Source organism: Eretmochelys imbricata, chromosome 1 (genome assembly GCF_965152235.1).
Source record: "Eretmochelys imbricata isolate rEreImb1 chromosome 1, rEreImb1.hap1, whole genome shotgun sequence".
In the NCBI taxonomy this organism is placed as follows: Eukaryota; Metazoa; Chordata; order Testudines; family Cheloniidae; genus Eretmochelys; species Eretmochelys imbricata.
Window position 1 is genome coordinate 218,104,725 of NC_135572.1, and position 22,661 is coordinate 218,127,385.

General features: G+C 45.7%; 1 protein-coding gene across 1 annotated transcript in view; it reads right to left on the minus strand.

The window, feature by feature from the left end:
- Window positions 1–22,661, minus strand: part of LOC144259196 (ovostatin-like) — a 51,165-nt gene that overhangs the window by 6,631 nt on the left and 21,873 nt on the right. Inside the window, exons 16-29 of the mRNA XM_077807379.1 lie at window positions 19,311–19,481; window positions 17,549–17,690; window positions 14,274–14,370; window positions 13,594–13,822; window positions 11,950–12,076; window positions 11,046–11,167; window positions 9,901–9,952; window positions 8,532–8,615; window positions 6,852–7,028; window positions 6,273–6,354; window positions 5,704–5,860; window positions 5,012–5,086; window positions 3,537–3,702; window positions 356–576 (exon numbers count right to left, since the gene is read on the minus strand). Coding sequence (XP_077663505.1) covers window positions 356–576; window positions 3,537–3,702; window positions 5,012–5,086; window positions 5,704–5,860; window positions 6,273–6,354; window positions 6,852–7,028; window positions 8,532–8,615; window positions 9,901–9,952; window positions 11,046–11,167; window positions 11,950–12,076; window positions 13,594–13,822; window positions 14,274–14,370; window positions 17,549–17,690; window positions 19,311–19,481 — 1,902 coding nt within the window. The remainder of the gene's footprint in view (window positions 1–355; window positions 577–3,536; window positions 3,703–5,011; window positions 5,087–5,703; window positions 5,861–6,272; window positions 6,355–6,851; window positions 7,029–8,531; window positions 8,616–9,900; window positions 9,953–11,045; window positions 11,168–11,949; window positions 12,077–13,593; window positions 13,823–14,273; window positions 14,371–17,548; window positions 17,691–19,310; window positions 19,482–22,661) is intronic.

Here is a 22,661-nt window from a genome sequence, read left to right on the forward strand (position 1 = left end):
GAACTCAACTCTGACGTTCTGCTCCCCCCACAGATGACATTTACTCACCTCACACACACACACTGCAACAGGCTTGAGTGCATTAGCACTATGTATGTAGAGCTTGAGGCTAGGGGAACAGATCATCAAACCCCTAACCAGCTGGCAGGGTGTGGGGAAGCCTGCCATCCCTTCATAGCTGCTACTCCAGCTTTTGGAATAGGGCCTGGACTATCTGTGGGAGAAAGTGGCCAATGGATCTCTTTAATCACAGTCCCATTGGCTCTCTCTCAATCTCTAATGCAGCTGGCTTATGTGAGCAGCTGCCTGAGATTTCCTGGGTGTGAGATTAGAGGGCAGAAAGTAGCTGCTGTACCTGAGTGGAAGAGAAGCCCCCATTGGAATTCTGCTGTCTGATGATCCACTTCACAATCTGGGAGGCGAATGTTAGGTCCTTTGGAGCTCGTTTGGGTTTGTGGAGCACTGCCAGCAGCCCATAGCTAGTCATCTCAACCTCAGCAGAGGGGGCACGGGAATAGAAAGAGGGGAACGTTTCTGCAGGAGGCTTTACCTCCCGCTCCCAGTGCACTGAGCCACCTGAGAACAGAAAGGAGATTGTGAAGAACCAGAACAGCAGCTTAGTAATTAGTAGTGTGTGCTGCCATGCAGAAGATCCAGTCCCAGTCTCTTTGGGTATGTCTTCTTTTGGCGGCATGCAGAGTACAAAGATGGCTAGCTCCCCTAGCATAGAGATAAATAGCGGTGCAGGCAGAGAGGCACTGGTTACGCGAGCAGAGTACAGACACACTTGAAAGCTATGGGTACGTACCTGCGTACTTACCCTACACGGCTTTCTACTTGCCCAAGCCGTGCCTCCCACAATGCAGTGTTCCACTGCCTCTCTCCCTGAAGTGGGGAAACACTCCAGCAGCAAAGACACAGGCAGTGGGGAAAGGTTCTGGCAGGGGCGAGGCAGCAAAGAAAGGCTCTTCCAGCTACCTGTTGCTGGTGCTTTTCCTCATCATAAGTGAATGGATCTGGCTGCAGGGAGCAGCGCCCCCTACCCCCACTTCCCCAACCTCACCATGAGAGCCTTTCACTGACACATGTAACTACACACTACAGTGTGGATGCAGCCTTCTTTTCACTGTGATATGCAGCTGCACACACACACACACACTACACAAACACCAGCAGTAGTGTATAGTGTAGACCCAGCATTTCTTTCTGCAGAAAGGGCCGTGGAGAACAAACTCAGTGCTGTGCACTCCAGTAGGGGGCATAAACGTTTATTTCTCAGTCCTCTGGCCAGATCTGTTTATGTACACTGGTGTAACTCCAGAGAAACTCCACTGAACATAGGAACATAAGAAAGGCCATACTGGGTCAGACCAATGGTCCATCTAGCCCAGTATCCTGTCTTTTGACACTGTCCAGGGCCAGATGCTTCAGAGGGAATGAACAGAGCAGAACAACTATTGACTGATCCATCATCCCCTGTCATCCAGTCCCAGCTTCTAGCAGTCAGAGGTTTAGGGACACTCAGAGTATAGGGTTGGGTCCTTGCCATCTTGGCTGATAGCCATCAATGAACCTCTCCTCCTCCTTTTTCGTACCGTTATACTTTTGGCTTCTACAACATCCCCTGGTAACACATTCCACAGGTTGACTGTGTTTTGTCTATAAATACTTCCCTCTGTTTTTTTAAACCTGCTGCCTATTAATTTCTTTGGGTGATCCTTGGTTCTTGTGTTATGTGAAGGAGTAAACAACAAGAACACTTCCTTATTCACTTTCTCCACACCAGTCATGATTTTATAGTTCTCTATCAGAGCTCTCCTCAGTGGTCTCTTCTCCAAGCTGAACAGTCCCAGTCTTTAATCTTTCCTCATATGGAAGTTATTCCATACCCCTCATCATTTTTGTTGCCTTTTTCTGTCCCTTTGCCAGTTCCAATAAATCCAGTTACTCCTGATTTACAGATGTAAAGGAGGGCAAAATTTGGTTCCTGCTCCCTGGCTCTCTATAGGACTGGTAGAACTGCAAAGGCTAGGTCTGGTGGACCAGGTGCTAAATCCTGCAAGCTCCATTCCTGATTCCAGCATCGTCCTTCCCTGAGGTGAGCAGGGAGTCAAAGGAGGCTGGCTTTGGGGCTCTGAGGGAGATTGCTCTGTGCAGTCAAACTTCAACTATTCATTATCTGATAGTTGGTTAAATCTCCTGATGTTTCACTGAAGCTCTGGTCATGGAGAACAGAGGAACTGCTATGCCACACCCACCCAGTGGTCCATCTCGTCCAGTACCCTGTCTGACCGTGACCAAAGCTAGCCACCTTCAGAGGAAGGTACAAGAAAATTTCAAATTGGGCAGTTATGGAATAACCTACCCATGAAGAAGTTTTTTCCTAACCCTCCTTAGGTATGGGTACTCTTACACCCTGAAATATAACAATTTAATCCCTTTCAAACGTTGGGGATTTTTTTAAATCCTACCTAATGTAACTGTGGATATTCTCATTGTCCATATACGCTTCTGATTTTTTATGAATCCTGATAAGTTCTAGGCCTCAATGGGCTCTAGTAGCAATGAGTTCCATGTACTAATTATGTGTTCTATTAATAAGAATTTCCTTTTATCAGTTTTAAATTTTCTGCCTTTCAATGTCATTGAATGTTCCCTTAGTCAGGTATTATGAAAAAGTCAGAACAGAAGCACACAATCTACCTTCTCCATTTCATTCTTTTATTTCTCCTCTTTCTGTCTCTGCTTTAAATACTCTGGTTTTTTTCAATCTGCCTTCTAATGGAAATCATTCCATTCCTCTGGTCAGTTTTGTCTTTTATCTCTGAACCCCCTGTATTTCTGCTAGATCCTTTTTGAGACAGGGAGGACCAGAACTGAACACAATATTCCAGCAGACTACTCTGCAGGAGCAGTTACTCATCCATCTGGCCTTAGGGATATTGGGATTAGACTGCAATTATATTTGTATGCCACAAGCTGTCACTCTTTCTACAGGATAGTCACATAAAAAGATAAGACAGATAGATTGAGCGGAAAGGCTAGAACTAAAGCAAGAGAGAGAGACACTGGTCCCAGTTCTCTCCTTCCAGCTACCTTTGATTTGCATCAGTGAAAGGGAGGTCCGAATCAGGCCCAGTAAATTCTCATCGTTGATAACCAAAAAGTTTGGTGTCAAAGTATTACATAATACTGGACATCTAGTGTGCAAACAGGTGCATGCAGGAGGGGAGCTTGGGAAGCCTGGTTGAGGTAGGGAGGTGGACATGACAGTCAAGGGCTCCTTCAATATGAAGGGAGGAGGGTCAATCTGGGTTGTGTGTTAAAAACAAAACCACAGATCCTCACAGCATCCCCATTTCAACTGGCCTACCTCTGGGCCTGCCTATCTCCCTATGTATTTCTAATGAGTCAAACTCCATGACAGATAGTTACCGTGGTTTCTAGATTTGAACACAGTTAAAGGTGGCAGTATCATCTAGGTAGGCTCATCTGCCATCAGTGCCAATGTCCCAGAAAAACTAGGTGACACTCACCAACTTTCTTAGCTGATTTGTCCAGCTCCTTCAAGAAGAAGTCACATTTCCCCTCATTGCCGACCAGGCAGAAGATATAGGCCAGGAGTGCCTGGATGTAAACTTTGCTGATTTCCTCTCCAGATGCAGCCTCCAAGCAAAACAGGCCATTTCGGACCACGGGGTGCTATAAAGAAATAAATTAGATGCGTGTGTGTGTGCGCGTGTGCGTGTGTTCGTTCTGTTCCAGAATATTCCAGGCTCACTTTATCTGGCCACCATCACTGCAGAGAACATGGAACCTTCTAGGTCCAAAAGGACTGCAGGAGGGGCAGCATGAAATCTCTGAAACAGGGATTTTCAGACTAGGGAAGCATCATAAAACAGTCAAGTATCAGGGGATAGCCGTGTTAGTCTGTATCTACAAAAACAACAAGGAGTCTGGTGGCATCTTAAAGACTAACAGATTTATGCCCAGATTTAGCTTATGCCCAAATAAATCTGTTAGCCTTTAAGGTGCCACCAGACTCCTTGTTGTTACCATAAAACAGGAGTGTCTTTGGTTTCATTATTGACGTTAAAATTTGAGTATAAATGAGAGCTCATTCTATCCCCCTTCCAGCCCACTGCTTCTTCTTAGCTCTAAAATAAGTTATTAAACTTCCATTGGTAATATCACATTCTATTGTAATGGACAAACTCAACATTTTGGGTCAGATTCTGGTCTGAGTGCCTTCAGTGTCAATCCATTGACATCTGTGGTGTTGTCCTGAATTTACACTGAAGTAAATGAAGTTACCCCAACATCATGGAGATCACAATTTGACTCCATGTCTTCACTGCTGCAGAATATAGGCCAGGAGGAAGCAAGCTCCTCAGACAGAAACAGAACACCTGCTACGAAAATGTATGGAAAATACAAGTCAGGAAGTCTGACATGTTAGGGTCTAAGGCCCAACCTCTGCTCTCCCTTACGCCAACCACTGTAAAGCAAGACACAACGGGTCCCTCACTTTAATGGACTTTTACATTTTTAACTGGTTGCAGCATGTGTATCATTCATCAGAACTGGAGCTTATTCCACCTCTGCACATATTCAGAGATACATGAGATAACAGGCCCATTTAGATGTTTCATGGGTCTGCCCTGAACTTTCTCCTGGTCCTGAGTGACTCATGTTTGAGGCTGAGATATAATACAAGCACAAGAGCCTGGCGAGTTTGTAGGCACATCTAGCATTTCATTTAATCAGAAGTTACACTGAGCCATATCCTGCCCTAGACCCTATTGAGTGCAGTGGAATTCCTGCTTGAAGACTGTGGATAGTATGTAGCCCCTTTTCTTTATTAACAGCGGTGAATGCATACACATTCCATGCAGACATGTCCCTGTGGGTCATCACTTCCAGTACCCAGGCAATTTGTAACACATTCTGGGGCCAAGCCAATTGACTGAAACAAATTACAGCAGGACAATCATAGCGAAGGGATCCTTACCGAGCTGGGGTGTCCAGCCTCAAGCAAAGCCGTGGTGATGTAGGCTGTGAGTGAAAGCTCGTCGTCAACTCCTCCCTGAATAAAACACACAACAGAACTAGTCATTCCAGGGGGAGGGACCTCCTTCTCCTCCCCCTGGACTGTTTCACTGACTTACTACACCAAAGTGGTTCCCATATTGTGTTATTACCCTGTTATGCCTGGACAGGGAGTTCAGGATAACAGTTCTCAAACTGATCACCAGTGTTTGCTGGTCACATCGGACTGGCTCTGCTTCTATTGCAGGCCGAGTTCTTCTTTACAATGAAGAGCCTAGCCAGCTATGGAAGCAATTCTTAAGGAAGAAGAACGAGCCTAGCAACATCTCATAGGGGCAGCTGCTTGCCTTAGAGGATGTGGGAGAGGAGCCCCTATCTGCCAGCAAGCAAAGAACTTCAACTTTGCACATCCGTAGTGGATGGGACAGAGTGTAGGAGCTGGGAGATTGGGGAAAGAAAACAGATTTGTGAGACCAGAGATATGCTTTGGAAAATGAAACCCATTAAATTTTGACATTATTACTTGTGTATGTCTGAAGAGTTATCCCAGGGGAAGGGACAGAATTGGGGATTAAGGATGCTATTTGGTAGTGGTAAGAAAGTGCTTTCCCAGTGGCAGGACAGGAAGTTTGGCAGGGAGTAGAAATGTGTCACCTTCAAGGCATTGTTGAAGAGTTTCCCAACACTTTGGAAGCAACCATTTGTCTTCTGTTTGCTTGAGAGCCAGATCAGAGTTTGGGACTGGACACTGTCATCAATAAAGATATAGCGCTTGGCTTGTGCAAATGACTTGTATACGAATGCGGTGAGCCTGGGAGGAGAACAACACAGATATGAGCAGTCACTTGGAGTCTACAGCGTCAAAATGCAATGCAGGTCCCTTCCCCTCCTACACACAGACCAGGAGGGGAATGAGCGACAGATGATGGGATAGAACATTTTCTTTAATCTGTCTGTAAAATGTTGGCTTTGTGTGCATGTGTATGATCATGTCACCTCAAGTGGGTGAATCTACAGAGAAGAAAAAGGGACCTGCTGCCAGTAGCAGCTAAGAGAGTTCTCCTTTAGCATCACTGGTAGAGATGGCTGTACTTAGAGCTGTAGAACTAAAGTTCTAGTCCATGCTCTTTATGTGTGTGATTGATTTATTTAGTGTGTGTCTTTCATCTGCAGCTCATGTATTCATTACCAGCCTAGGCCTCAGCCAGCTTCTCAGCTCTCACCATGTGTTTCCTTCCTTATCTCTGGTCCCAAAGACACTGTAGGATCCATCCGGGTGTTTGTATGACAGCTGCTTCTGGTACCCTGAAAACACACAAGGAGGAGGAAATGTTCCCTGATTAACACCAACAAAATCCCATTTTAATTTGCCATCAAATAAATCCAGAACCCCAATTAAAGGAATCAAATGCGGATGAGTCTGAGGGACTGAGGGGAGCAGAAGAACATTGACTTGGCATCAAAGCCTGGGGGAAAGGAGCAAGGGGAGCGTACTAAGGACTGAAAACAAAAAACAGCCATGTGGAAGGGGCAGGAAGACAAGACATAAAAGGAGTGAACCTCAAACAAGGTGAAAAGCTGGGTGGGGAGGGGATAGAAGAGGCAGGATGATGCTAGTTACAATTTCAAGCAGAACTACCAATTGTTTTGCAGGAGCAAGCAGGTCAGCAGGGTATTACAAGGCAGCTACATGGTTCAGTGTGCTTAGTTAAATGAAAAATGTAGAGTTACCAGGGTAACTTTGTAGTGCATGCTATCAATGGAGGCAGGAGGGTGTCACAAGTTAAGGAGAGGCCCCTCACCACTGACTAAGTATCCAATGGCCTTGGATTTGGTCTCCTCACTCAGCTGCCCCGTCTTATTCAAATAATCCAGGACATAGATGTTGGGGGCAAACAGGACCATGTTCTGCTCCCCGCAGCCAAAGGGCATCTGGAGGAGCTGCTGCAGGTTCTGCATGGCTGTGCCCAGGATATCACCTGGGAATAGAGACATAGGGAGTGAGTTTCACTCAGAGCCAACATCAGAATCTGCAAAGTTAATATGTACTACAGAACAGTAACATCAGTACAATAGTCAGGGCCCCTCAAGACCCTGGCAGAGATTCTAGAATTAACCCCTGGCTGCAGAGATTCTACCACTGCTTTTCTCAGTAATCCTTGAGTCCCGAGCACAGGAGGACAGATTTGTTCTGTTCTAAAGTAGAAGACAGCAAAAAACCCCAAACAAGAAACCCCCACACCTCATGCCCTTTTGCCCGCCACACCTGCACTTTGCCAGATAATCTGCACCAGAAATATCTTGAACACGGCAAATGCCTGCAAAGCTTCAAACAGCTGGTTTTTATTTAAGAACAAAAAGAACACACCACCAAGAAAGGTTTCTTCCTTATCCCAAGAAAGTTACAGTTGTCAGTACAGCCTGGGCAAAAGAGCCCTGGGCAGGTTTAAGAACTTCCAACCCAACAGCGCTAGAAATGGGCACTTCAGAGCGCAAGTTTCCAAACTGTGGTCTCCGCAGCCCTTGCTGATTGTCCATAAAGAGCTGGCTGGTCACATGCCACAAGCATTTTCTCTTTATTTCCAGCTGTTAAAATGCATTAAGAGAAAGCTGAAATGCATCAAGTACTTTCCCAGTGTTACCTCGCCATGTGAGAAACTGCTGTAGCTGCCACAGGGAGGGCATGAGATGGAGAAGCGTATCTCGGCGATCAGGAATCAGGTAAGGGGGAAAAGTGTCCAGGAGGCCGTCTCTGTACTAAAATATTACCCCCACTATGAAAAACTTTGGGAACCCTGCTTCATAACACTTCAGGGGAAGGATTTCTTAGTTCCTCTATGGGACACCCATCAATTGTTTCTGAGGCTTGGTACACCCCAACGTATCAGGCTTTAACTGCAATGCAATTATTTAGTTCCAAATGGTATTTGGGTGAAATATTTAGTGGTTTCTAAAATTGTATTAATTTCAATTTGTTCTCCTTCCGTGGCCTGGATAACTGAACTCACAGAGGGATACAAAAGAATTTTAATAAAGCTTTAAAAAAAACCCTTTGCTACAACATTGCTAAAATAGTATTTCTAGAAAGTCTGGCACATACAGAGCACATGATGGGGTGCGGTGACATAATGGGTTTATTGGCATGATTTTGGGAGGACCAGCATAACTCAGTAAGGGCTCTGTCACTTGTGAGTCATGTAGCTTGGGATATAGGATGGTGGGGCACCAAGGTTTTATTGGCATGGGTGCATTAGGCATGAGTGGCAAAGAATTGGGTCAACCCAAACAAGTGCCAATAAACACTTTATACCAAAAGAAAGGAGTATCCCCACCATTCAGAACCTGGGTTCTGGCAAAGAGGGTGTCTTCTATCACTGCAAAGCTGGATGTTTACTTTCAAAGAGGCAGGAAGAAGCCTTGTTGCTCAGAAGTTTGCCTTTCCTGAGATGCAAGAATCTCAACACAAAACTGAATAGATTTACCAGTGACAGAGCAAAAGGCTCTGGCTGATCCTTCCACCAGGTTTTCAGGCAGTTTCAGAGACAGCTGTTCCGTGGCTGCAGCATCTGTGGGGACAATATTAGATTAATTTTGATCATAGCAACTAAGCACTTCTTGTAAAAATGAAAATGAATGAACATCAGAAGACACCCACAATGGGGAACAGCAGATGGAAACTGCTGCTGTTGCCCCCATGAGCTTAACAATAGGCTGCAGTGAAGGAGACAAAGTAAAATGAATACAGTGAAAGCTAGACAAAACAGGGCAAATCCTCAGCTGATGTAAGTTACCACAGTCCACAGAAGTCAACGTATCTAGGCAAGGCCAGTGCTCACAGGCTGCGATGGCACTTGTCGTGGCCAGGAACCCAGGTTGAAGGACCCTCCTTGGCAAGACACTTGATGTGGGGAGTTGGTGTGGGTCAGTGTCCTATTTTCTGCTCCCTCCATTAGCAAGTGGTCTTCCACAGCCTCCACAGCAGCTTGGCTACTGACCACGCTTCATGGCAAAATCCAATCTAAGGCTCCCCTGTCTCTCTCCCACTCCTAGCCCTACCTTACATCCTCACTGGGAGAAGGAAACTAAAACATTAAACTCTGAGGGGAAGACATCAATCAAATATGCCTTCAGGGGGGCCAGCACATGCCTGAAATGGCCCAGTGAACTACGTATCTTAGGTAGCTATATGGCCCCCTGCACTATTAGAAAGTGCTGTTATGCCACTAAATGAACTGAGACACAGAGACACTAGGGATAGGTCTACCCTGCACACTAAACTCGGCTCCATGGGACTGTGCTAGAACATCCACCCTGCGTTGTAAGCCTGGGATTACAGTTGGCAGACCTGGGTCTCAGCACTGTGCTAACGCATCCATCCTGCACTACTCTGACCTGGGTTTGCCGCTTGACCTGTGCACTGCACGCTGCAAATGGACCCAAGTCACAGCAGGACTCAGGCTCTGACCCACCCCTGAGCAGGGTTCTAGGAGCCAGGTCTGAGTGCTTGCTGTACCCAAGTCAGACTGATTTGCATGTGAACAGAAGGGGGGCTTGGGCCCAAATCTGAGTCAGAGCCTGGGCTTAGTATGCAGTGTAGACATACCCTAAGTGACCTGCCAAAGCTCACACACAGGAGGTTAGTGGCACAGCAAGGTATTGAACCCTCATTACCCCACTGCCAGACTAGCACTCTAACTCCTGGACTATCCTTCCTCACACATCTAGGTACCACCTGTACAGTGCCTCAGTGAAAGGGGGATAGGTCAGGGAATTACAAAATTATTAATTTGTGCTGAGGGAAAGAGCTTTGGTCCCAGTCAACAAGTACAGAATTTGGAGAGATGCCCTTACCCTTTGTGCAGATGAGGGAGCTCTGGGTCACCTCCTTTTCGATGCCTTCAGGCTGGTCGGTGGAGGGGAGAGAGGAAAACACATACAGCATGTCAGAATGAACATCACAAAAGAAAATGGTCCAATGACAGTAATGAAAAGCCATCCCAGTATCCATACTGTCAAGTAACCAGGGTATTATACCCAGACTCTAGAGGCCAGACACAGCCATGATGTGGCTGCAACTTCAGGGGAGCTCTAGACAATTGGTTCTGGGTCTGTGGAGTCTTTCCCATTCTCCCTCCCCCTATTACACAAGGGGGTGGGGGAAACTTACTGTATTTCTCTTCCATCTGCTTCAGTCCTCCCCTCTCTTTACTTCCCCCAACGTAACTCAGTAAGGGCTTTGTCACTTGTGAGTAATATAGCTTGATATATAGGGTAGTGGGGTGCAAAGGTTTTATTGGCAGTCCCTGAATGTCCCAGTTTAAGATGACATACAGGATAGTAATATTCCTGCCAGCCAGGGGACAGCTGTCCTAGACGCAGGGCTAGTGATTGAACATGGTGCTGGATGCCCTATTAATACCATTGCTTGCTAGTTAGATAGAGTCAGATGTAGTTTTTGGCTAGGAAATGCTGAGCAGAGCTCTGACAGGCCTGTGAGAGATTTATTTTAACTCTTCTGGTGGATTTGCATTCTGTGGACCATACCTATGCTGGTCCCAGTCTCAGCTCTGCCGAAGTGCAGAATGCAAACATAGTGAATGCATGCACAGGGTATTTTGGTAATGGAGAAGGAGTCCTGTCCTACAAAGTGGCTACATCAGCATGGCCAGTCTGACCCCAGGCTGGCTAATGCAGCAGACAGGACAAACTCTCCAGCACTGCAGTTAGAAGTAGGGAGAGGTTTCAGGATGGGCTGGCTCACACACTCTGACCTCCATCATGTTCTCCAAACACTCGCCACTGCCATCAAGAATGTTGTTGGGAGGGCATCATTTGTAAACTGAACACCCAGCCCTATCCCAGCTGGCTGACACTGGACCCAAGCCTGGTGCGCTTTAGGGCACTTCAAATACTCTGACGTGCTTTCACGCATACTTGCTGTACTCTTCATGGGAGGGAGGGATGTTCAGACACAGAGCCAGAGCTTTCCACTGTACCTCAACCAACAGGGTTCTGATCAGGGTGTCCTTCCACCCTATCTCCGGCTTCCCAGATGTTCTGTTCCCACACTTCCCACCACTCTTCTTGGTCTCAGCAGTAACACTGAACGTCACATCACCTGGAGTAACACCCAATAAAGAGAAAAGGGTACCTCCATTGCCCAGCGTGATGGCTGTTAGCAGATTTCTTCTGGCAATTGACCTCTACATGTGACAAAGCTGCAGTATGGGACTCTGTGGGTCAGCTGGTGTGATGACTGTTTAGTCACCAGTGTTTCACCACCCTCCTAGTGAAAACGTTTTTCCTAATATCCAACCTAAACCTCCCCCAATGCAACTGGATACCATTACTCCTTGTTCTGTCATCAGCTACCATTGAGAACAGTCTAGATCCATCCTCTTTGGAACCCCCTTTCAGGTAGTTGAAAGCAGCTATCAAATCCCCCCTCATTCTTCTCTTCCACAGACTAAACAATCCCAGTTCCCTCAGCCTCTCCTCATAAGTCATGTGTTCCAGTCCCCTAATCATCTAGGGAGGTGGTGGAATCTCCTTCCTTAGATATTTTTAAGGTCAGGCTTGACAAAGCCCTGGCTGGGATGATTTAGTTGGGGATTGGTCCTGCTTTGAGCAGGGGGTTGGACTAGATCTCCTGAGGTCCCTTCCAATCTGGATATCCTATGATTCTATGATCAGCCATGGGGTGATGGAGCTCTGAGCTCTATACATGGAAAGAGCAAGGCAATGCAGCTTTCTGTAGAGCACCTCCCAGGCAAATGAATTTGGGGCAATGTAGGTTCAAGCTCTATGGACTCAGGAGATGGACTGGTTAGGGATGGGCTTTTGGTGACACATGAATAGACCAGCATCAGTCACAGGACAGAAAGTTGTGCAGAAACTTACCGAGTTTTTTGGAGATAATGTTCCAGACATAGGTTTTCCTCTCACTGGCGCACACACATCCATCATCTCTCTTTGGGGACAGGAGCTGAGCCTGGTAATCCTGGGAATTGGCCAGCAAAATACCAACCTGAAAGCAAGAGAGAAATACTGATGTGGCGCAGGCTATGTCTGACAGAAACAGGGTGAGCATTACAGGAACTCCCTTCTACCAGTCTCCAGTGGGTATCCAATGCCAACACTATGGGGCAGAACCGGGACAGGGGATGCTGTGGTATTGGATGGGCCACTCTTCAGAGGACACCTTAAACAGAGCTCCCTTCTGCCTGTCTCTAATAGCCATCCATAGGGACATGAAATATACCATGGCAGTAAATAACCTAATATACTGACCAGCACCCATGCTCTCACTTGGTACAAAAGGGGTTAATGCCTTCCAGGTGATCTGCATATGAAACCACTGCCTGGGCTCTTTTTTGCTGCTTTACGGGTTATATTGAAGGCCACCAAGGGTTGTTACTTTTTCTTCCAAACATTTTTCTGATTTCTAGATTTCTATGTTTTGTTGCAGGACTATTAGGAAAACTGGAAAGGGATTATGACATCACAAGAGATGGAAAGGAAAAGGATTTAAAACTCTGGGGTCTTTTTGTTTGTTAACATCTATTTAACATACTGATTGTTAAGAGTCTAAGGAGAAAAGTATTTTTCCGATTATTCAAACACACCTCTTTAATTAAAGTCTAAGAAAGTTCCCACTGTAGTTCTCCAGTTATCCTTTGAGACCTCCACCAAAAAGGAGGATAAAATGAGACTTGATGATTTAATATTAAAATCAAGCAGAAAAAAAAAACAGGGAGGAAAAGTCTAGCTTTTTAGATACAATGCAAAAAAGCAGGGTACAAATATTTTTCACAGGTCCCCTTTAAGCTGTGTGTAAGCTATTGAGGAGTGTGGGTGCACCCCACTGTTATTGGATGGGTTCTGCCTGAGGGTGGTGAGGTAGGCAGAATTCCCCTATGGGTAACTGGAAAGAACACATTCAAACACAGCTCTTACACCTCCTGTCCTGAAGGGCAGAAAGCTCTGCCCCACGCTGCTGACTGGGGCACAAGAAGTGCAGGCTATTTACCCCAGCCATCAGAAGTTGTACAGAGCCTCTGCCTAGGCAAATACTCCACGGATACAAGCACTGTGATTCTGATGCTCTCTGTACCTTGCACCCCAGACAGGAGTCAGGATCTGACCAGGCTCAACTCCTCACCTGCAAGCCCCTTTGTTTGCACTTTGGGAGGCCCAGGTCCTGCCTGGACTTTCAGCCTCTGTAGCCCCACTAAAGTCAACAGAGCTGTAAAGAACCCTGAAGCATGAATGATGCTACATACACACCCACATTTCTGGTCTTTTCAACTCCCAGCAGAGGTTTGCTTAGATCCCACTCCCAGAACACAATTCAGCAAGCTCTGTCTCTGCTCTGTAGTGGCCCACAAGGATTGGCACAACCAGGCTGATTTGCCGTAGATAGGTCTTAACAAATTTGCCACATTGCTGCTTGTTTTAGCCACGCAGACAGGTGTCCTGGAAAGGATGTGGTATCTTCCAGGTTGTGGGGGACACATTTAATCGAGAGAGAAGAAGAGGACATACCTTGATGCACATGTCCAGGTAGTTGAAGATGTTGGCTCTAAGGAGGAAGTCTTCCCCCCGGATGATGGAGTAGGGCAGGGTCAGGTCAACAAAGAAAGGCTGGAAGGCTGTCAGAGAGGTGGGTGCAGAGATACCAAATCCAGACTCCCTTTCCAAACAGAAGACGCTGGCTTTCCATTCAGTGATGGTGTCAGGGATGGTGAACACAATGTTGGCCTTGCCAGTGGAACTAGAGGGAATGAGGCAGAGTGTGTATGTGGCACTCAGTAGAGACAACAGAGTGAGCACTGCCCATGTTCTGCTTGGAGAATTCCCCTTGTTGTCTGAGTGCCCAAAATTCATCACTCAAATCCTCTGAAGAGAAGCCCCTAGAAAATTCTCCTGCATGCCACTTGCCTGAGGTAACAGAACAATTGGTGGCAGAGCATGGAACAAGACCTTAAGTTCTTGACTCTACCTTAGCAACAAGGCACTCGTTCCTTTCGCTAGCCAAATCTGACATGCTGGGTGCATTATTTCGGAACATGAACTGACAGCCTTGAACAATATCACCATGCGGGGTGGGGGGGGGGAGGGAAGGCAGCTATCTATAGGAAGTGTTTCATGCCTTGAAAGGCAACAGGAAGGTCAATAGTGGGGCCTTTAAAAGAAGATGAGAAGACAGAATAAGCAGTACTCACTCTACTGAAACGAGATCCCAAATCCATGTCTCAGGGAAGAATTTTCGAACAGTCTCAATCATGACTCTGCCTCGAGAAGCATCTGCAGAAACAGTCTCTGTTAAGGGAGAATGGGGAACTTGGTCAAACCCAGTGCATTTAGCAAAGGTGCAATGGCAGAGTGGCCTTTGCATATACATTATGGATCAAACTGATGCCACCGTGTTTATCCCCAAAACTGGCAAAGCAGGGGCAATGGCAAGCAAATCACTGTCCCCATCCCCATGTTTCTCAAACTTGTTCAGGAGAGAAAACCTCTAGGACTAAGCAGGGGATTCAACCGTTGTTCTCTATTGAGCTACAGTTGTGGTGGGGAGTTTTTGAATGTGTCCACCTATATCCCCCAGAACTGAATTGAGACCCACCAGCTCACTTCATCAGGCCACCCAATGGCGAGCTGGGTTAGAGATGGGCGGGAAACAGTTTTCCCATCCCTCAGATATTTTCAAGAGATCAACTTTTTTTTTTTTTTAAACTTTTTTTTATTAAAGGTCAAAGTTAGAATGAAATGTTCACCTACTAAATCATACACTACTTATCCCTTATTCACGATCAGGTTAATGTTCAAAGGCCAGGACAAAGATTCATCTCAAACTGGGATAAAAAGTTGAATTCTCAAAAAATATTTATGGTCCTGAACCAATTATATTTCCAGTTCAACTGAAACGATTCATTTAAATATTGCAAAATGTCTCATTTCAGTTTTGACCCTTTTTTCTCTCCTTTTTCAGTACACCTATCTTAAATTTTGCAACAGAAAGTAATTTCAAATTGGGAAAAACAGATTTAAAAAAAATGATTAAATGAAACATTTTGACAATTTCAAAATGTTTCATTTCAATGTTGTTTTCAAGTCAGGAGATCTGTTGAATCTGAACCTGTTTCACAAATGGTTTCATTGAAAAAATTACCAACCAGCTTTAGAGATGGGAGTACCTTTGGACAACGTGGTAAGCCTTTGCATTTATGTAGCCGCTTCTATCTGAGGACTACAGATCTCTGCACATACATTAACCAGTCCCTACAACACTCCCATGAAGTATGTATTGCAAACCCAATTTGACAGACACAAAGGAGGCTGTTTGACTTGTCCATGGTCACCCAGGGAATCAATGGAAAAACTGGTTTCAGAGTAACAGCCGTGTTAGTCTGTATTCACAAAAAGAAAAGGAGTACTTGTGGCACCTTAGAGACTAACCAATTTATTTGAGCATAAGCTTTCGTGAGCTATAGCTCACTTCATCAGATGCATACTGTGGAAAGTGTAGCATATCTTTTTATCCACACAAAGCATGAAAAAATACCTCCCCCCACCCCACTCTCCTGCTGGTAATAGCTTATCTAAAGTGATCACTCTCCTTACAATGTGTATGATGATCAAGTTGGGCCATTTCCAGCACAAATCCAGGGGAGGGGAGGGTGGGGGGGAGAAAACCTGGATTTGTGCTGGAAATGGCCCAACTTGATCATCATACACATTGTAAGGAGAGTGATCACTTTAGATAAGCTATTACCAGCAGGAGAGTGGGGTGGGGGGAGGTATTTTTTCATGCTTTGTGTGGATAAAAAAATATGCTACACTTTCCACAGTATGCATCTGATGAAGTGAGCTGTAGCTCACGAAAGCTTATGCTCAAATAAATTGGTTAGTCTCTAAAGGTGCCACAAGTACTCCTTTTCTTAATGGAAAAACTGGAAGTAAAACCCAGGTGGGACCCTAAACACCCCTGAATTCACACTCTGCAATTCACACTACTGCAATGATGTTTGTTCAAAATATATCTTATAAGGTATCACTTGAAAAGTAATAGCACACTGGTCATTTATATCATTGTAAAATGCAGGCGTTAAACTTATTTGTGAAATTATGAATTGAATCTGTATAATGTTACTAGAAGATGTGTAAGGAAACAGCCTAGCCTAGGTAAAGGTGATAAACAGATCTGCCCTAGACCAAGGAATGTGTGTTTACCTCAACTTAAATATTAGCCATGAATAAAACTATCAAGCAAACCAGCAGGAGCTGTCTTGAGCTTGAATTTGAGAGACGGAGAATTATCATGGCTCCTGCATCCCAGGGAGACACAAGAGACTGAATACACCTTCCTAACTTTGAGAACAGAGACAATTCTTGGAGAATATAAGGGACAGAAAGAGACTTCATATTTATCTTAGACCTAAAAAGACAGGGGAAACCAGCACCTTGTACTTCTATGGAAGGTCCTGACTGAGAGACAATCAACCGAGCTGGACTAAGAGTAGTTGGTGGGCGAAATCATCTTAAACAAAGACTGTGCCTTGTTAGTTAAGATTTAGACTTTTAGGTTCATGTTTTCACTATCATTTGCTTTTAGCCATCTCTACGTTTATTTCTTTTACTTGGCATCACTTAACCCACTTCCAGTTGTTAATAAACTTGTTTTAATTTAAGCCAGCCCCATGCCGTGTCTGAACTGAAGTAATTGTTAACTCCAGTTAATGTGGCAAGCTCTTAGTACTGTCTCTTTAAAGGAAGAAACAAACCTTATTATATCTCCGAGTAGTCCAGCAGAGGGCTGGTCACTTCAGAGCACATGTTTTTGAGGAAATTCGGGACTGGGGATGTGCTGTGGTCACTTGGCTAGTAGTAACCAAGGCTGGTGGATACCAGAGTCTGACTGTAGTATAACAAGCAGGCTGCTGAAGTCCGAGCTGCTGAACCAGGTTTGCTCAACACACAGACACCAGTGCATGCTTGTCTGCTAGCTGGGAGCATCCAGACAGGGAAATCACGGCAGCAGAGCACTTTTAGGCACCCAGAGGTACAGGGCAGATCAATGTCTCACTAGTGTCGCTTGCACCCCATAACGTGACACCAGATCTCCTGACTCTCAGCTCTGTGCCCTAATCCCAGTGCCATGCTGCCTCTCAGTACAAACTGGTCATACTAGAACCAAGAGCCAGCCGGTCCAACACATCTGTATTACATCCCCCAAAATATCTGCTATCAGCCTGGATTGGAAGCAGTAGCTTAGAGTTGACAGTCTTCCACTGGCATTACCTGAAACCCTGAATGCTTTGGTTCCACACTGGACTGGGATTTCAGGTAGAGCTGTGTGTATCTGTGACTGCTAACATGCACACAGGCTTGTACGTCCACTCCACACAGTGCCCCTTCTCCCCACAAGTGTTCCTAATCTCACAGATCCATGTAGGAAGAAAACAACCTCATCTTTTTTTCTGCCACCCGCTATTACCTGACAATTTGGCAGTAGTCATAGGTGTGGACAAACTTCCACCAAAGCCAGGACGGCCAAGGAAATCAGGGCGTGGTCTGACACTTCCACACACCACGGGCTGCCGCAGCCGAGAGTTGGTAAAAACCTTCATGCCCATCTCCTTCAAAATCAAAATGAAAAGTACATCAACCACCTCTGCTTCCTAGTACAGCTTTATTCCACTCTGCCCTCCTTCCCCATCCACAGCCTTCTAGTTACAAGAGAGTGGATAATACCACAAGTGAACAGTGCCCATCTAAACTCCAGGCTCTTCTTAGTGGCACTATTTCTCCCACTGCCCCATCCTAGGGCCAGCTTCTCTCTCTTCTCCCCTGTGGGTGTCTATGGCATTTTCTGTGCCAACGTCAATGGGAGTTCCATGCATGTTAGAGATGCAGAATATGCCAAAGGAATCCATTCAGAGTATGCACTACAAACACACAACACTCAGGACAGAGGAATTTGGTGGTGAATCTCTAATGTACGACAGCGACACCTGCTGTACAGTCAGGAACTACATTAATGGAGCTCTGAAAGGGGCCTCACTTCAGCATCTAGAGATGCAAGAGATCCATCACGGCCCATCTAGCCCTTTACATGAGGGCCAGTGTAGGACTCTTCCTTACTGTATATTAGGAAATGTAACTGGGTTTCAATCACTTCCCTTGGGAGACCTGTCCACTGCCTCTCAGATAAAAAAAATCTGAGTCTACAGCTAGAAAATAAATTGAGCCATCTCATCTCACCCCTCTGTTACTGGAGGACAGCCCTCATGTTGTGAGGCTCAGCTGCTCCAAGGGGAGGCTGGATATATGACAGCAGGAAATAAGATTGCACCACAGTGCAGGATTGACTCTGGCCCTATCCCCCGTCCCAGACTACAGACTTCATAATAGAGCTGGGGGTAAAACCTTTTAAGGTTTCAAAATTCTTCCCATTCCACAATGGGACAAAACTAACATATTTCAAAGGTTTTTTGTGTGAAAAAAAAACGAGGGAGAAAGAACTCCATTCCAGAATCCCCAACAGCTTAGGGGTTAGCATCCTCCCCTGGGATGTGGGAAACCTGGGCTTGAGTCAGGGCTCTGAATCAGTGTCAGTCTCTCTCTCTTTCTGGTGCAATGAATATTTAATCACTTAGACTAAGTGAAACAGCTTCAACAGGAGAAACTCTTCCTATAAATGGCCAACAGCCTTGTGGTAGGAGCACTCAGTGGGTATACGCAGACGTAGGTTCCAGACCCTCCTCTGAATTAGGCAGAACATGGACTTCAAAGTGCATCTTCTACACTCCAGATGGGTGCTGTAACCATTGGACTATTGGCTACTCTGAGGTGGGCCTCTCTTTCTGGTTTTGACCAGAAATTCCATCCTGGACCTGATCAACCTTACTGACAACAGTTTTGTCAAAACCAATCCTTTCCGCTGAAAAGTTTCAGTTTTACAAATTGGCATTTTCTAATGAAAAAGTTTCATCGAAAAATTCCTGACCAGCTCTACTTCAGCACTCAAACTGCTTTCCGTACCAATAAGGGTAAGTGCAGGAGGACATGTCAGCGGAAGAAGTTATATACCCGACACCAGGTGCCAGCTGCATTTCATGATTTGCAAGGGAGAAAACCAGGGAGGGCACTTAAATTTCACCTTCATCACCCCCACCCCCTTCCCTGCTCTCCTCTTCCATTGCTAACCAGGTGACAGTTCATTGTGGGCTAATTTAAAGAAATTCCAGCATGCTTGCCTTGAAATATTGATAGACATCTGGGGCGAAGTCAGAGGACACAGGCATGTAATACAAGCCATTGTGAAAGATGTTGTCAGCCGGGACACATGGCTCTTTGCTGTCATCTTCCAGGTTCAGCCCGTTGAAGTAATAACCATATAACTCTTGCAACGGAAGTAGGTTGTACACCTGTGAGAGGGGAAACAAACACAGACCCTGTATGTGGGGAGAGATCTGTACAGGGACATGCACCAGGTAATGGCTGCTGCTAGGGGTGGGATACCAGTCTGGGTCTCTCATCCTTTGCCTCATCCTCTCCTGAACTCTTCAGTCTACCTTGCTCTGTTGTGATGTGTGGTGTCCATGAAAGAGCACAGACCCGCAGGCAATATTGGCCTGTATTAGGACTGTCACACTGCTGGCTCATGATCCTCCATTGCAGCCTTCAGAAAGTTTTTTTGTTAACTCTTAGAGCACTGCCTAATCCTAACACATTACACACCTTCCTACCTGGGTGGTTCCTAAAGTTCAGAAGGGGGTGATTAATAGTTGTTGTGGCAAGAGGGTTCCTGATGGTGGGGAGGCTGAGATTCTTGCCTAGAGCAAGCCTTGATTGGCTCTTACTTTCTCCCTGCTACTGGGAACCTCGCTCCTGCCCATAGTGCAGTGTTCTTCATTGCAAGGCCCGTGAGCCAGTGGTGGCTCCCATCGACACTAAGTGCGGCTCACTAAGTTCCCTCTAAGCTGTGTGGCCACAATGCAGGCTATAAATAGCCATGCAGCAGCTCTAAAGGGTCACACAGCAGGGACATGGAGAGGAGAGAGGTAGGGGAGCAAGTTGAGGCTTGCAGGGCTTCTGTGGGCCTCTCCCCTGGCCCTGGAGCTCATTGCTGCCAGAGGTGAGTGAGAGGTCCCTTCCCGCAGAGCTCCATGCTGCCTGCTGACAGGGAGAGAGAGGTCCCTTCCCCCAGAGCTAGCTGCTGCTGGCAGGGGGAGGGCTGAGGGGAGGGGGCCTTTGGCCCCAGCACCGGGGCAACCTGCCTGCACCCCAAACTCCTCAGCCCTGGCCCCACCTGCACCTCCAGCCAAAGCCCTCACCCCCCGCCCCTACATCCCAACACTCTGCCCCAGCCCTGAGCCCCCTCCCACATCCCAAAACCCTCTGCCCCAGCCCCACCCCAGAGCCCACAACTCCAGCCCAAGAGGTGAAAAGAAAACAGAGGAACAAATTGACCAATGAACATTTGGACTGCCTTACTAGGATTGCGGTGACAGATTACAAATACTGCATGAACAAAGTCAAGGAGGAACAGGCATGCTTTCGCTCATTCCATTTTTAAAGTAAATTTTGCATTATTTTGCTCTTAAAAAGTTTACTCATATAGGTGCCTTTTTAATTCCATATATTTTCCTGCTTATTATTTTATAAAAGGAGTATCGTTTTATTGTACAAGTAGACTTTGTTTCAGTTACACGAGTGGCTCTGTAACATTACATCATTAAGGAGTAGTAAGCAATCTGTTAATTTAGTAGTTGATGTGGCTCTCACACTGAAGGTTTTTTGCCGAAGTGGCCCCCACTTCAACAATAGTGAAGATCACTGCCATAGTGTGATCTGCCTCCACCTTCTGCTGCTCAGGCTGCAGCTTAGCAGGAGGGAGGGGACATGCACTGGGAGGGCAGGTAGAGGCAGAGACAATCTGACGTAGAATTGTAGAATCATAGAAATGTTGGGCTGGAACAGACCTCAAGAGGTCATCTAGTCCATTTCTTGTGCTGGGGCAGGGGCCAAGTAAATCTAGACCATCCCTGGCAGGTGTTTGTTCAACTTGTTCTTAAAAACTTCCAGTAATGGGGATTCCACAACCTCCCTTGGAAGCCTGTTTCAGAGCTTAACTCCCCTTATTGTTAGATTTTTTTTCTTAATATCTAACCTAAGTCTCCCTTGCTGCATGTTGAGACCATTACTTCTTGGCTTACCTTCACTGGACATGGAGAACAATTGATCCTCATCCTCTTTATAACAGTCCCCTTAACATATCAGAAGACTGTTATCAGGTCCCCTCTCAGTCTTCTATTCTCAACACTAAACATGCCCAGTTTATTTAACCTTTCCTCATCAGTCAGGTTTTCTAAACCTTGTATCATTGTTTTCCCGCTCCAGATTTGGACACAGTATTCCAGATGAGGACTCACAATTGTTGAGTAGAGCAAGACATTTACCTCCTGTATCTTGCATACAACACTCCTGTTAATACACCTCAGAATGATATTAGCCTTTTTTCGCAGCTGCATCACAGTGTTGACTGATACTCAATTTGCGATCAGCGAGAACCTCCAAATCCTTTTCAGCAGTATGACCACCTAGCCGGTTGTTCCCCATTTTGTAGTTGTGCATTTGATATTTCCTTCCTAACTGAAGTGCTTTGTACTTGTCTTTATTGAATTTCAGCTTCCTGATTTCAAGCCACTTCTCTAATTTGTCAATATTGTTTTGAATTCTAATCCTGTCCTCCAAGGTGCTTGCAACCTCTCCCAGTTTGGTGTCATCCGCAAATTTTATAAGCTTAAAAACACTCCATTATCCAAGTCATTAATGAAAATATTGACTAATACTTGACCCAGGGATAACCTCTGTGGGACCCCTCTGCATACCCCCTCCCAGTTTGACAGCAAATCATTGATAACTAATCCTTTAGATGTCTTTCAAACCAGTTGTACACTCACTTTATAGTAATTTCATTTAGATCACATTTCCCTAGTTTGCTTATAAGAATGTCATGTAGGACTTGTCAAAAGTTTTGGTGAAAGTAAGCTATATCACATCTACTGCTTCCCCCCATCCAGTAGGCCAGGGACCTTGTCAAAGTAGTAAATTAGGTTGATTTGTTCTTAGCAAATCCATGCTGGCTATTCCTTATAAACCTATCATCCTCTAGATGGTTACAAACCGATTGTTTAATAATTTGTTCCAGTATCTTTCCAAGTATCAAAGTATAATTTCCCAGGTCCTCTTTGTTCCCCTTTGTAAAGATAAGTACTATATTTGCCCTTCTCCAGTCCTCTGCATCCTTCTCTGTCCTCCATGAGTTCTCAAAGATAATTGCTAATGGTTCTAAGATTGTTTCAGTTAGTTTCTTCAATACCCTAGGATGAATTTCATCAGGCCCTGCCATCTTGAATATAACTTATTAAAGAATATTTAAGTATGTTTCCCAGAGTGGCCGGTGGAGGAGGGAGGGAGCAGGAGGCTCTGCCCATGAGGGGATGGTGTGGTCTTTTGCCTCTTATAGAGTGTTTTTAATAGGGGAGAGAAATAAGGGATCAAACCACAGAACCAGGAAAGACCAGGCATGGGGATGAAGGCAG